Below are 15,742 nucleotides of genomic sequence, written 5' to 3' on the forward strand. Positions count from 1 at the left end.
AAAGTTTGGTTAAGTCACATAATAGGCAACCTAATTTGGTATCGAATTTGCAATCTATGAGATTCAAACTTAAAGACCTTTCACTCTAAAAGAAGAGGAATATCATCAGATCGTAGTACTGAGTTGTTTTAGATTACAAGGAAGTTAGATATTGGGATAATTCCAACAACAATGTCCTATCAAACGTATGGAAGTCAAGAAACGGATAATTCCAATACTCATTTCATGAGAATAAACATGGCAACAAGGTAAAATTTTGAAGGGACGAAAAATTTTATTTTATTTTTTATAAAAGACGACAATTGATGGCAAATCATGATTATCTATCCATTTTAAGGGCCGAGAATGCTCATAGAGGTTTGCTAAATCCACCTAATTGTCCTTATACTTGTTTTTTTCTAAAATGTTAATGACATGTTTATCCTTTCATAAAAGGACTTTAGAACTTTTATTTAATTAAGTACTGAAACATTGAAAAAACTAAAAATATTAAATGGAAAGAAAAAAAACCTTCCCTCTTCCCAAGCAATCTCTCGCTCCTCAAGCAATCTCTCGGCATGATCGTCGGCATTCTCGTACTGTAAGCCTTCCTCACTTTTGCCGCAACTTTCAAGCTCTCAACCACTTCCAATTCGATCTCTTCTGATGTGTGTTTGGTACGAGCATCATTGTTGGCTCGCTGCGGCCGACCCGACGACAACGTTTCGAAGCTAAGTATGGTCAGAGATTTCTGCAAGGGTTCTTCGGTTTTAACTTTCAGATTTCATCGGAAACTAATTGGGTTTTCAAGAATTGGAGAGTTGCATTGAGTTGGGTTTCTTTGAAACCATCACCGCAATTTCGTAAAGTGGTTGCACACAAGACATGCACGTGCCGAAACGTCAAACTTTCCATCTTCAATTTGAACGAGGTTAGCGATTGGGACTAAAATTGAGGTAAACAAACTAAATGACTAAAGTGGAAATTGTTCCAACTACGGGGACCAAAAGTGTAATTTGGCCAACTAACCGTATATGTTTCTGTAAAAATATTATCATCCATGAAATGGAATGGAATTCATACACAGCAATTTCTCTGTAACACAGTAAAGCAAACATTGTGGCAATGATATTTATAACTTTGACAAATCATGGTAAGCCAGCAACGTATAAAGATTACGAGCAAATCGCTTATGAAGTGATTAATATGAACAAGTATGCACAAAACCTATTTGATTCGAAGCGATTTGCTAAGTTTATGAAGTTCTGCAATTGCTCCCTCCCAACTCCCTTTCCCTTGCCATGTTACTAGATGCTTAGTGGCTGAATCGCCAGAACACGAACAAGTATAACCATGTCGAGAGTGCAAGGCCAGCCTATTGAGGAATTATATCATTTGAGCAAACTTTGTATGGCAAGGTAAATATACAGTCTTGGCTCTCAACTCAAAATGAAAACGTGCAAAGTACTTACTGGTTTTCGACCCATTTGTGTCACAAACTGAGCATGCTCCATTTGGTGCCTGATGCACTGTTGCGTGGGAAGGACCTCCTCCAACCACTGGAAGCTGTACTCCAACTCCAGTTTTGTGATAGAGCTTCAATCAAACAGCCACTGGAATTTGTGCATTTGCTTTCATATGATCAGTTCTTCCTGAAGGTGACATGCCCGAATTGAGGTCCTTGTATGCAATTTGCTTTATGTGATGGGCTTCATTAGGCATCCCAGCCTTCATGAGGCAAGATGTCAAAGCATTTACGGTGATGTTGTCCGGGGCACAACCAATTGCCAACATCTTTTTAAAATTGCTAATTGCCTCAGACATTCTCCCTTTCATACAATTCCCGAGTATGAGAATGGTAAACGTCACTTTATCAGGGCTGCATCTCTTCTCTTCCATCTCGGCCACAATGGCGTTTGCCTCATCAACATTGCCAGCCTTACAGAATCCATCTATCAAAGGATTGTATATAAAAGGTTTTGGAACCACATTACTCCACTTTAATTGCCTCAGAAAATCACGTGCTTCATGTAGTCTACTCTCCTTGCACAAAGCATTAATAAGGACAGAGAAAGTATACGCACTTGGAGACACATTTTTCCCATTCATCTCCTGCCAAAGCTTTAATCCCTGACTCAGTTGCCCAGCTCGACAATGGCCATCAATTAGGGAAGTGAAGGTAAAAACATCTGATCGATAACCATGAAAGAGCATTTTCTGATGCATAGCAAGTGCAGAACCCATGTTGCCAGTCTTACCAAATCCATCAATCATTGCATTGAAAGTAACAGAAGTTGGTCTAACTCCGGCATTAATCATCTCATCAAAAAGAACTGAGGCCTCCTCCATCTTACCCAACTTGCAATATCCTGATATGACTGACGTGAAAGTTATAACATCGGGTGAAAGTTCGATTCTTGATTGAACCTCTTTGAGTAATTGACATCCCCTATCTACCTTGTTAGTCCTACAAAGTCCAGTAATTAGTGTATTATACGTAACTATATCGGGGTAGCAACCAAAACTCCCCATATCACTGAACAACTCAAACGCCTTATCAACTTCCCCAACTCTGCATAGACCTCGAATTAGAATATTGAAAGTCCAGCTATCCGGGCGACAATGTGACCACATATGCTTTCTAAACAAGTAAACAGCCTCATTCGCTTTATTCTGTTTAACCAACACATTGAACAAGTTATTGTATACGAAAGGCGTCAATCTAATCTCATCACAATGAACCTCATCAAGAAACTTCTCAGCATTATCCAACTTGCCCATCTGAGCATACGACGACACCAAGAGTTCCACAGCCGAATCATCGGGTGTATGCCCGTCACTCCTCATGTAATCAAACACCAATTTAGCAGAATCTTGAAGCCCCATTTGACACAGAGACCTCAAAAGAAAATTGTAAGTCCATACACTATGATTAACACTCAAACTAACCCTACTGAGCTCAAAGAATTTCAACCCCAATATCGGATTGTTCAACCTTTTAATAACCTCGAAAGCAGTCGAAGGTGAAAGGTTCTTACTAAGATAAACCAAATCCAGTGAATGCGAGCGAAGAAACAGAGTGCAAACAACTTTCACAAACCAAGCCTCTGGGTTTGACGTTACCTCAAAGTCGTGAAGCGGGCGCGGCCGAGCTCCACATTGGGCGAGGTTGTGAAAATGGGAAAAGGCGATCTTGGAGGCTCGAACCCAGAAGGTCGGACGGGCTTTGAAGAACAGGACGGTCATCTGCACCGCCGGCCCATCCCTAGGCTCAGCACTGCTCTCATAGATGTTTTCAATGAAAATCCTGTTCTGGGTTCGGGTTGATTGACCGGATTTTCTCGCGGGTCGCCCGGAAGTCGTATGGGGTTTGGGATTCGGATCGTGGGTCCTAATGGATATGGAGAAAAACCCAGAAATGTCAGCTCACCAAACCGGAGCTTCATCGGGGTTTTAGGGCGTTTCGCGGTGGGATTAATCGGAGAGATACGAAAACGAAGAAATGGAGGAAAACCCAGCAACCAGAAATGGAGGAAGAAGATGAAAGCCTGGAAATTGGTTCATTTCTTTCTGAAGTTGTCAGGTCACTGCCTTAGGGTTTATCAGAGACGCAGTGTTGGCTTTGAGTTGGAGATTATGTCACCGGCCCGTCAACATAAGATTGCCACATCTGAATACTTGGGCTTTTTTTGGGCCCAATACAAAGCCCAATATTTTGATGTTTAAAGAAATAATATTAATTAGCAGGAAAATTGCACAAATGACTCATAAACTCTTGGGTAAATTACATTTTACCTTCTCAGATTTAAGATTGATTTTAATTCCTTACAACATTTTTAAAACATTTCAATTTCATACATCAAGTATTATTTTATTTTAATATAATACATCTGTTACATTTTCCATCCATTGATCCGTTAAGAGTTGACGTGGCTGACACATTAATTTATTCTACGTGGCAAAAAAGAAAATTAATTTAAAAAAAACCTGAATCTTCTAAAAAAAATATATATATATATATATATATAAAATAAAATAAAACTGAAAACGCAAAACCCAACCCCTTACTCTTCCATCCTCGCCCACTGACGTCTCCATCCCCGAGGACCAGGAGTCATCGTCAACTGTCAAAGGAGATGGTCTTGCCTCAATGGGAGGGAGGTGGAGATGGTCTGAGACTTTGGCAGTAGGTTTTGTGGTTGGGCTACGGGGGCGCGGGGGGGGGGGGGGGGGGGGGGGGTGTGGAATTGCAAAGGAAAAAGGGTAGGGGTGTTCTAGAACAAAAAGAGGGAAAAAAAGGTAGAGGGGTTTTCTGGAATGAAATAGGGAGAAAGGGACTCGGGGAAGAATCGGACCTTGTAGTTTTGGATGTGGCTCGCCAAATCAGCCATGGTTTCCAACGAAAATGGGCACCAAAAATCTTTTAAATTGCAGCAAACCCACCGCCTCACCGCTGTCGCCACATTTTGGTCTCGAATCTTCGACCTGGATCCCCATCGACAAAACCTTCTTCCTCGCTGTCAACTTTGTCGTGGAAAGTCAAATTCTAGACGGGCCTCTTGTTATGATCCCGTATCTCGATCACAATTAGTGATGTAATAGCAGACTAAATATAAGTATTAGGGAGTGATTAGTTATTGCCAACTGGCAATTTGTTTTAGTGGAAACTTATATATAAGCTCATGCTTTGAATGTAAAAAAATATTGGAGCTCCACTCCTTCGTCTTCCTTCTCTCTTCCTCTCTATCCTCTGTGTTACTTGCAGGTTGATTAAGGGCCTAGAGATTTGGACTGTATCACCTCTTCGCGGCCACGGAAGAAAAAGATAGTGGAGGAGATGGGTTTTCCAATCTTGAAGTCCCATAAGGAGTATTCTTTCTTCTAGGTTTCTTGCACTTTTGTCGGTTTTTGTTTTTGATTCCATTGCCCTCTGATTTCTGGAATGGATTTTCTAAAATTGAAAAGCCAGAGAGATAAGGGAAGAGACAATGTGGAGTAGCTCAAATGGGCTGGGTTTTGGGGTCAAGGGAGGTGAAGAGAGTGGAGGAGATGCGTGGTGGTGGTGGTGGTGGGGTTGCGGGGAAGGGATAGGTTTTTGGGGTTTTTTTTTTTTTTTTTTTTTAAATTTTATTTTGAGAAGATGCAAGTTTTATTTTAATTAAAAATTAAATTAAAATGTGGTAGCCACGTCAGCTCTTAACGGATCAATGAATGAAAAATGTAACAGATGTATTATATTGAAATAAAATAGTACTTGAGGTATGAAATTGAAATATTTTAAATATGTAAGGAATTGAAATCGACCATAAACCTAAAGTGGTAAAATGTAATTTACCCTAAACTCTTTTATTATTGTTCCTTCACAACCAAGGTAGTTGGCCAAACAAATATCCACCTAGTTTAAAATCGATTAGGTGTATATGACACATTCGCCCAATTTCGATCCACAGTTCAATCAAATCTAAACACATGACTGCCTTGAAAATTAGAGTTATTATTTTGATTTGCACGAGAATCCATTTTCGAGGATATTCACATCTATTTGTAAGTACCTATCGCTAAAATGTTTAAGATGTTTTATTTTATTTTATTATTTTTTTTTTTTTGTGAATCATTTTTCTCAACTTTCTATAGAAAGGGACGGAACCACCTCTCGATCTACTCACTGCAGCCCTGGAGTAAAAATATTGTTCGGGTGTTCCATGTTGTTATGATATCTCATACACCTAGGACGTTTCAAATTCAATATACATTAAAATGTATAAATTTAGAAAAGAATAATCGTGCATTTAACGTACTCACATTTAAGGAAATTATGGATGAAAAACTACACAGAATTCGAAAAAAAGAAATCGAATTTTGGGTGGTTAAGTGTAAATTTTATAATTATTATTTTTTTTTGTTTTTTTTTTTTTGGGGAAAACAAGTGTAAATTTTGTTTGTTAAAGGATAAATGCATAAAAGGGGAAAACTTCCAGAAAAAATATCAAATATTAACGAGCAAGCTCTGAGGGAGTCTGAGACTGAACTCCTCTGAAACTTGGAAGCAGAGATCCCAATTCGCAAATACACAGAACTCAAAATCCGTGTCTAAAAATGTCGACAGAGAGAGAAAGGCACGCTTCACTGCCGTCAACATCGCCGGAGGACAACGCACTGTAAGTCTTCCTCCTCAATCTCCCTCCAATTCCCACACATAATTTGCCAATGCCATCGTTTTCCGCCGCCCGATTCCAAAAACCCCGCCGTTGATTGCGTCTCCACCTTTCAGGTTTTTGGATATCATGCACGAGGCTCCGCTGTTCGGCCACCGGAAGTCGAGAAGCCTCTTCGGAAGCGTTTTCTACTTGATCATACTCGCCGGCTACGCCTCCGTGGCCGTCGCGGCTCCGTGGATATTCCAGGCCATAGAATATTTGATTCCCCAAGTGCTCTGCAGCTGCAACGTGCTTCTTCTGATAGTCACAGGTATTTGTGATTCTTTGATCTGGGCATTCTTCAAATTCAGAAAATTTTCCTGTTTTCGGATCAAAATTTAATCTATAACTTTTTTCAGGCATTTTTCAACAGTATCTGGTGTACCAGGTTCAGAAAATTCGATTGCAGGTAACCTTATAGTTTACTTGGATCTCGTTTATCCAAGATGGGTGGGACCCACATTATGCACAGATGCAAATTTTCCAGTAGCTAATAAATCCTTTGAACTATAATTTTTGTTATGTTGGTGCAAAATTGCCACCAACATTTCAGAATTGCATAGGTAGAGAGGGAGTGATCGAATGATGAACTTAATAAAACGATACGGCAATGAAATCCAGATCTTGTATACCCGGTTTTTCGTACTTGATCCGGTGAAATCATGTTGTTTCGTAAGTGGCAACTTACGGGATTTTTGAACAATGAGATGCAAATTGTTTTGTAGGGTTATTATAGTTTCAGCCAGAAGTTGAAGCATATTGTTCGCCTACCTTTTGCAGCTACTTCATATGGTATGTGGATTTGTATTTGAGTTGTCTGTTTTTCTTCTTTTCGTTTGAAATGTGGTGGCTTCCATTTTTTATCGTTACAAAGACCACGCTTCTTTCCTATGAGTCTGCAGTTACAATTTCCCTCAAAAGTACTGTTATCATCATCATTATTATTATTATTATAATTCAGTTTCTGGTATCTTGATTAAATGTTAGGAACTGCTGCATTGTTACTTGTCATGGTCTGGAAACCCCACATCAGTTTCCTTACTCTCCCAGCAATATTGAGGTATAAGAATTACCACGTTATGATGCCGAGCATAATCAATTCCTCATTCAGGATCTGTAGCTGTTATCTCTTTTATAGTTTCTTTTCCCTTTTCCGCATACATAATCTGGACAACATTATTAAGGTGACCATAATATGGGCTAGCTCAAGATGTTGTGTATAATTTTGGTTGGATAAAATTAATACGAAAACTAGTTTATGAATTAGCCTGTGACAGACCTTTTTTACTCATAATCTGCAGGACTATTATGGTAATTGAAGCAATATGTGCCGCATCCTTTATGAGTGTCTATATTGGTGAGCTTAATCCTGAATCTTTTTCATATCTAGCACAAAGTAGAGCTCTAACAGGCACACCTGCGTAAACATGAAATCTTAAAATTGTAGTAGTCTCGCATCTTTATTGCTAATCTTGGTGTTTTCAGGTTATGTTCACCAGTATAACTCATTAAACTCCCAGCCTGATGTCTTAAAGTCATTATATTCTCCTCTTCAACCCTCGAGTTCTTTAGAAGGTTTGAGGTAATCATACAATTTTTTATTTTTTATGGTGATCTTGCTTCGTAATTTTATATACAGAAATGGAAGAGAGATCAATCGCCAGAATGTGTGTCAAGAACTTTAACAGTTTATAACCTAAGATATGTCTCTTAAACGGCTATATTTCATCCATCCTAATGGAAGAACACTCATTATGTGTTGTGACAGGTATCATGATGCTGGTCGACTTTCTGATCAGCAAATGGCTCTGTTGCAATATCAGCGTGAAAACCTTCATTTTTTGAGTGAAGAGGTATCTCACCTTGACATTTGTGTGTACTATTGTACTTAATATATTGCATGCCGCTCCTTGGGGTTTTCGACTAATGATTTTGGTACTGAAGTGCAGCATGGACAGATAGGTGTTCCATGCTGCATATTAAATTTCTTCAAATCAACAATCTTGTTTTATTCTAAACATGTGTTTATCACAGATCCTTCGGTTACAAGAATGCTTAAGTCAATATGAAAGGACTAATGATGGTAGCACACCTCAGGTAATTAGTTACTATTAGTTTCGTATTCTATAGGATATACAAAACTCTTGAAGTGATTCAAACGTGGGCATAAAACTGCCAATGTAATTTAAGCACTGATCTTGTTTCATTCTTTGTGGAATATGAAAATGGTCAGAACAATGCTTACCGATGTCTGTCTTTGCAGGTTGACCTTGCCCATCTGTTGGCAGCTCGTGATCAGGAATTACGGACGCTTTCCGCTGAGGTAATGGCTGGTTTGCTCTTGATTCTTTATGAAAAAATGTTAGTGTTATGCAATTACCTCGTTAATGTAGCTATCTTCTGAACGGACCCTTTCAATGTTTCATTTGCTGCCCTCTTCTACATCGCATAATTGACATTGGGAGGTGACTGTGAGATGTATGTACATTGCAGATGAATCAATTGCAGTCTGAGCTCAGGCTGGCTCGGTCTTTGATAGCTGAGAGGGATTCCGAAATCCAGCAAGTCCGGAACACCAACAATCAGGTTTCCTACCGTATTGTTGTCACTATGAAATATATTTTATAGAATTTTTTTTGTTTCTTTACTTTTTCTCGTTTCCTAACCAACCGTAATTGTAATACTCGAACAGTACGTAGAGGAAAATGAAAGATTGAGAGCCATTTTAGGAGAATGGAGTACCCGCGCAGCAAAGGTATTATCGTCCTACCTTAGTCAGTGTAGTTGGGGCATCCGTATTCTTCCCTGTGAGAATTTCTGCTGACAGATATTGTAATTTGCGAAATTAAAGCTTGAACGAGCGCTGGAGGCGGAGCGGATCTCCAATCTTGAACTACAAAAGAAGATTCCGACGCTCAGAAGTCAATCACAATCGTCAGCTGAACCAAGCAAGTAGCTTTTGAGCTTCTGCTTCTTCACTTTTTATAGACAATGTCCGTAGTTGTAATTCTCTATGATTTCATTAACCTTAGTTTGGAAGAGGAAATCTAGGCGGAGAAATAGACATGAAGCATCACACATGTACAGAACACTTGCGAAGAATGAAATGTATCATCGCCGATTTTACGCAAAATTGAACGGATAAAAGTTTGCATCTGAGAGACGGGCTCGCAAAACTACTTTCGAGTGTCACCACCACACAATCCATTATCCATAGCAAACCAGCGGGAAATGAGGAAAATTTTGATCATCCGTAATACAACACGGTAGGGAATAACTCATGGCTTGATGACCGAAAACTGCCGGCACAACCTTTAGATTCATTACAAGAGCATTTAGTCCTCTATGGCTCAATTAAAGGGGGTTAACATGAGTGGTTTCGTTCAAAAAGAGGCAACCGAAAACATAGTTGTAAAAGTCGCAAGCTCTTACTAATTCCTGGTTTCCGACTATAGCGTTCATATCGTATTTGCATGCCCTTCCGCAGTCCGGACAATAGGTCACCTACAAAACAGTTCAAATTACATTATGTTCGCATACGTGATATTTTTGTTAGCAGGAAAGTGAGCTTTGCAGCCCTAGATTTCGAAAACTTTTGTACACTTGATACTAAAATCCAAGAATCAGAAAAGAATGTGTGTTTGCTTCCAATACGAACCTCCAGTAACTTTGGCTGGAAAGAACCATCAAGCATGACATCCACCCCATACATGGCCCTCGATGTTGGACTATGCATCTCTGGATGTACTTGTGCAGCTGCCTCAAAAACTGATCGTATCATCTTTGTCACCCGCGAATGAATATCCAACCAGTTAACTACATCAAACACAATTAAAAACGTAAAAATTTAGTCGAGTATGCTTGGCGTGCTAAAAAGCTGAAAACCCTTTCTCTTGAGGGTGAAATCAAGAAAATGAAAACAAACTGGACGTTTCACACCTTTGTGCTCCTGTTCAAATTCCCTCACAAATTCCGATGTGTTCTTGTGATTCAATGTGCCGCGGTAGTTCTGGAAGCCATATAAATGTGATTACGGAGTGTATAAACATATATGTCTATCGAATAATTAAAAGAACCAAAGTAAAATCCTGATGCTATTGCATGGTGTTCGGAACATACCATCACAGTAAAGTGAGTCTCGTATTCAAATAAACTGTGCTTGTCTAAAGAATATTGGTTGTTCGCCAATCTAACCTGAAATGGAGATTAAAATATTAGTTCAAAAAGAAATCTGAACGACAAAGACCTGAAGAGATGTTCTTCACATCAACTCCAGAGAAGGTATAAATATCACATTCATATAATTGGCAATGAGATAGAATCTACTCAACACAGACAGTGTGCATACCCAGAAAGTGTCCGCAAGAAAGATTTCCAGAGGGTTCATACTCCGAACTAAAACTAGGTAGCGGATATCAAACTTTCTCCCTTGGAACAAAGCAGGATGCTCAATATACTTCTGACATATCTTTGGTCCAGTTTCCATGAGCCGGATAATAGCAGATATATTACTAGTGACAGTTGTATCTATAGTTCGTGCCATATTCCAAGGTTTTAAGATCCATAGATTGTTAAGTCCATCTCGCTTTCGTACACAATAATCACCAATAAGCTGAGATAGATGTGTTTCAAGATTATAGGTAGGCTGCAGCCATTCAGGAGATCCATGTGCCTGTTCATAGGAGAAAAAGATGGAGGTAATTAACCTCATATAGGGGGGTAAAGAAAAAATCATGGTGCTTGACCTTTGGTAAACAATTTAATAAGCAAGCGGATGATGCTGAAGGGAGATTACTAAGATATGTTAACTGCTGATGACAGACAGGCGGATTACTGAAAATAGAACTAACACGAGAATTTGATTGCAATGTGAATTTGTTTTTACCTTTTGAATAGTCTCTGCCAAATGATGTTTCATCACAATACAAGCCTCAAAAGGGAATTGATTTACGTACTGATTTTGTGTTATTCCAGTAGCCTTCTTCATATCCTCATCTACCTGTGTACCCGTCCATATGATATCGGCATCCTTCAGATCAGTGGCTATAAGCACCAACCAGAACACACACAGAGGGAGATGGAGAGATCAGATCATGGCAACATAAATAAAATATTCAAAATGTTCAAAAAGGAAACTTAATCTCAAAGTTATGCAAATCTGAATGGCAGTGCGTACTGATTACAAACTCAGGACGAGTCAAAAGTTCTTCTACTTGAGGTATATCAGTGTACACACGTAAAGCTGATGTTTCACTACGAAGCAGGCTTCTTGCCGGACAGGGCTCTGATGACTGAAAGGGTAAATTTTTTGATTTCAAGCTCATCCGGTGCTTTTCATACTCCTGCAAATATTAGTGGGAATTCATATAATGATTTCAACAAACAATTTGAGAAAAATGGAGTATAGCTACAACCAAATCTTAATGTTTTAACAGGTAACCATACTCGAATGAAATAATTCTCTGGTGTATGAAACCAAGCTGTCAGTCTAGCAGAACGTTGTTTCTCTTCTCCAATACCAAAAAGATAATCACGTGTGCACTCATAACCTTTTTGAACATTTTGGATTGGCCATAATATAGTGAAGCTGAAATCAATATAAGCAACATTAATGTTAGTTACTGTGGTAGTTTCTCAAACAAATTACATCAAAGGCAAAAATGTATCAGTACAAACTATGCGTATAACATTTCCATGGGCCTTTGTAAAGGACAAAAAGGATTACAGTCGACTAATTCATACTTCAAAGAACCCAGGCTTCTGCATCTACCTTTCTAATTTCCAATTTCGCCACATAATCAACAAGAATAAAATTTCCACAGTACATTATAAAGTGCATTCCGAGTTCATGTACAGAAGATGAGGAGAATTGGTAACAAAAGCAGAAAAGCAAATGAAAAGGATAAAATTACTACCTCACAGCAGATGCTAGTGTCCCCTCTGGCATGAACAGAAAAGGAGCCACTCTGAAATTTGGCTCATCGCTATGCCGCAAAGCTGAACCAAGCTCATCCATCACATACCTGCAAAAAACCTCCAAAGCAAAGCATCATCAGTTAAATGTGGCAATTGGTTATTATATGCAATTTATTTATTTTGTGTGAAGGTAGCGATCCCAATTACCGAGAAGATACAACAAAATACTGACGAACAGAACCAAAGTGCAGCAATATGCAGTGGTCCACTATAACTATGCTTTTCTACTTTAATAATCTACCGATTTGTTCATGGATATATTCAAATGTATGAATCACAGTTATCGTTGGGATTGAGAAGCATACCATACAGAGGTCTCATCTATCTTCTCCTCATCTGCAAGTCGATACGTCATTAAGTACAGCCACATTGCACTTATAACACGATCAGTAAGAGGCTCATCCGCAGACCACTCAGGAAGACGAGGTTGAAGTGCTGAGTCAACTACATCCTTTTCAGTTTCCAGTACCTTTGATGCATTAACACCATTCAGCACTGAAACATTAGGAAGAGATTCAAGAATTTGTACAGCGCTTTCTCCAAGAGGACCAGGAATATCCACCTATAAAATAAGTTTACATTCTAATTATCCTAAATTTTATAGTCAATGAAGGAACCCCTATGCTAGAAAAAATGATCCCTAAAAGAATTACCTCCAGAGACTGTAAGGAAGGAAAATTCCTGAGTAAGTGTAACAAGTCACCCGCTGAGGTCTCATCTAACGGATTTCCACGAAGATTCAAGTATGAAAGACATGGAAGTTGAGCAGGTGAAAATGCCTGAAAAAAAAAAGTACCCACATCGGTGAATGCAGCTAGATTGACTGATCCTTTAAGCATGTTCTTTGAATCTAAAAATTCTGCATTGTCCATTACTATTTACATGGCAAAATAAATATCGATTTATTCACGATTTATTCACCAAAAACAGTAATGGGTAATGAAAAAACTGGGAGATATAGAAAATACCTGAAACTTGTTGAATATGTTGTGAATACATCTATTCGAAAGATCAAGATCAGTGACTTGATGCACCGCGTTGTCAGGCTGATCAATGCTGCCTGGATTTTCCTTGTCGTATACTCCTCCACAAAACCCCACTGCCCACTCACCAAAATTGGAGGTAAATCTTGAGTTATATATTTCAAGACTCGGCATTTCCCGCAGAACTTTATCCGCCAATTCATCGCCACTAAATTAAAAAACAATATCTCTCAGCAACGAAATGTTGAGTTAAATCAAGAAAGTAACAACATTCTATACATCGAAAAACGTACATACCGATTTTGTACAGCTGGATTATTGTCCAGCCACAAAGCTTTCAGATTTTTGAATTTGGTAACTTCCTGAACAACTACTTCCACACTCTCAAGCTTATTTCCACACAAAGACAATGCAAGCAAATCCTAAACGTAAAAAATAAAACTTTAATATATAAAAAATATATTTTCCAAATACTACTAATTGGGTTTTGTAGGGTTTTAGAAATGACATACTGGGCACTTGGCAGCTAAGTCCAAAGACGACAGCGTTTCATCGTCCATGTCAAGGTCTTCAAGCTCCAGCCACCTCACATTCCCTCTGGCTTCAGCGATTTCACTTTCCAGCACCTCCAAAACGCTGCGTTTTCCATTGCTCTCCCGATTCTCGTCCGAATCGGAATTCAAATCGGTATCCAAGCACATTATCGCCGCCATCCTCTCAGCCAATCCCGGAACTTCCCTCAACTGCGAAGCCAAACAAACCCCGAGAATATTAAATCTTCATTATTTGTCAAAAATTTCTTGGCAGCCAAACAGAGTGTAAGAAAATAAGGGTAGTTACAGTTACAGTTACAGAACCTGTTTGTAAGCGTCGGAGAGGCGGAAAGTCCAGGCGTGGTCGACGAGGAAGACATCGGAGTGTGCGGGCATGGAGTCGGAGGTCAAAACAAGGCGCCGCTGGCGGCCGTCTTCCGTCGGCTCGATTTGGAAGTGGGACCCGCCGTCGAAGCTCTCCGATAGAAGCTTCTGGAAGAGCTGGCGGTGGAGGGACTGCGGTAGTCCCGAGGCCGCCAGAAGCAGGCCGTGAACTTTGACGAAGTCCTCGTAGGTTTCGATTTTCGACATTGCGACTGTGGGATTGGATTGAGAGGGAAGAGGTTTCAGTGTCACTGCTGTGAAGTCTGTTTCTCGCTGTTTATGGCGGCTGAGAGCTTGAAAGAAGAGGAAGATTCTAGTTTCAGAAGATTTTAGATTGGTTTGGGCTTTCTGACTGGGCCACTGTTGGAGTTTTTTATTGGGCCATGTATTGTGCTATTTTGGTTGAGTCCAATATTGGGCCCACTTTACTACAAGAAGGCTTATTCTTGAAAATTTTACTGGGTGTATTTTTTCTTATTATCCTTAAGCAGTGGTAATGCTCATTATTTCATTTATTACCATCAGATAGGTTTAATTTTTGAGATTTTTGTCTCAACTCGACAAATCTTGAAATTCAAAGTCATCTAATGATGAAAAATAAGATGATGAGTATCACCATTAGTTAAAGACGGTGAGCAAAAATATTTCCAAATCTATGCAGTTTGTTCAAAACTTGGAAGTCAAATCGGTGTGCCATCGTCTCTTCCGTCCTCTAAATTCTCCACATTCAATGGAGACATGCATTGCACCTTCCCCCCCTTCCTTTGCAAACATTCTTGTTCCAAAGGTATTGAAGATTTCTCCCTTTGGTGGTGGATGGATCGATTACTTTAATGTTTTTATTTTAACTTCATTTTTAGTGCATGTTGCTTTGTCAAAAGAATAAATAGTTGCACAGAATTTGGATCATTAACTTCCATTTTAGTCCAATGACCTACTTTTCTCATCCATGCAAAATCTAAATATATATGAATTACTCGAAAAATATATTTATTCAGTAATTTTAGATGTTTAATTCTTGTAATGGTTTAATTTAAGTGCGTTTGAATTGACTTATACGTGTCTGTTTCGCTTTAAATATTGTCCTCTTATGTATGACAATTAGTATTCATGAATTACAATTTATTAAGTATTTTATACGTGATAACCAATGGATTTTTGCATGTCACTGAAGTATATATAAGTGCAATATTCACACATGATTGTCAAGTTTCCTTCGATAAATAAAGCAACTTATGTAGCATGTGTGCACAGCTATTGTGATGTTTACATATGATTATGTTATTAACATAAAACTTCACAATGACAATGTACGTAAGTTTTTTATGCTAGAGATACTTGTTGCCAAGTAAAAATGATATTGTAGTGGGTCCACCTATAAGAGAAAATTAGAAAAGAAATGTAGATATTAAGGGAAACCATGTTCTAGTGAAACCCGCAAACAAGCATGTACATCAACCCATGTGCCAATCGTGATTATCAAAAATCACAGTGCAAGCCACCATTCCACGCATCCTATTCACACACAAAAATTGAACCAAATTTCCTCGTACATCCTCGGAACCCTACAAAGCATACCATGAGTCCACCATAGAGGCAGATTGTCTGCCATTCTGTTTGGGTATTCTTTCTATCTCCTTTTATTTGTGCGATCACAGTTAAATCATGTAAATATTTTATATTTCTATTA

At 38.9% G+C, this 15,742-nt stretch overlaps 3 protein-coding genes across 3 annotated transcripts; 1 reads left to right on the top strand and 2 right to left on the bottom strand.

Moving 5' to 3' along the window:
- Positions 1-1,012: 1,012 nt before the first annotated feature.
- LOC137707488 (uncharacterized) lies at positions 1,013-3,583 on the bottom strand. The gene is made up of 2 exons (XM_068446368.2): positions 1,452-3,583; positions 1,013-1,354 (listed from the first exon to the last, which is right to left on the bottom strand). Exon 1 carries the CDS (start codon positions 3,223-3,225, stop codon positions 1,582-1,584), a length of 1,644 nt encoding a protein of 547 aa, XP_068302469.2. The 5' UTR covers positions 3,226-3,583; the 3' UTR covers positions 1,013-1,354; positions 1,452-1,581.
- Positions 3,584-5,954: 2,371 nt separating this feature from the next.
- LOC137742763 (protein FIP1) lies at positions 5,955-9,309 on the top strand. Its single transcript, XM_068482713.2, has 13 exons — positions 5,955-6,137; positions 6,251-6,447; positions 6,536-6,585; positions 6,902-6,968; positions 7,164-7,236; positions 7,478-7,533; positions 7,662-7,758; positions 7,945-8,029; positions 8,211-8,273; positions 8,440-8,499; positions 8,670-8,762; positions 8,869-8,931; positions 9,028-9,309. Exons 1-13 carry the CDS (start codon positions 6,076-6,078, stop codon positions 9,130-9,132), a joined length of 1,071 nt encoding a protein of 356 aa, XP_068338814.2. The 5' UTR covers positions 5,955-6,075; the 3' UTR covers positions 9,133-9,309.
- A 47-nt stretch (positions 9,310-9,356) lies between these two features.
- Positions 9,357-14,391, bottom strand: LOC137742755 (tubulin-tyrosine ligase). Its single transcript, XM_068482701.2, has 15 exons — positions 13,993-14,391; positions 13,648-13,878; positions 13,433-13,557; positions 13,121-13,343; positions 12,806-12,931; positions 12,458-12,714; positions 12,092-12,199; positions 11,622-11,763; positions 11,353-11,518; positions 11,062-11,219; positions 10,525-10,848; positions 10,296-10,370; positions 10,116-10,185; positions 9,835-9,992; positions 9,357-9,680 (listed from the first exon to the last, which is right to left on the bottom strand). Exons 1-15 carry the CDS (start codon positions 14,257-14,259, stop codon positions 9,531-9,533), a joined length of 2,580 nt encoding a protein of 859 aa, XP_068338802.2. The 5' UTR covers positions 14,260-14,391; the 3' UTR covers positions 9,357-9,530.
- Positions 14,392-15,742: the final 1,351 nt, after the last annotated feature.

The sequence above is a fragment of the Pyrus communis genome, chromosome 15 (assembly GCF_041283825.1).
Source record: "Pyrus communis isolate YQ-2024b chromosome 15, ASM4128382v1, whole genome shotgun sequence".
NCBI classification, from domain to species: domain Eukaryota; kingdom Viridiplantae; phylum Streptophyta; class Magnoliopsida; order Rosales; family Rosaceae; genus Pyrus; species Pyrus communis.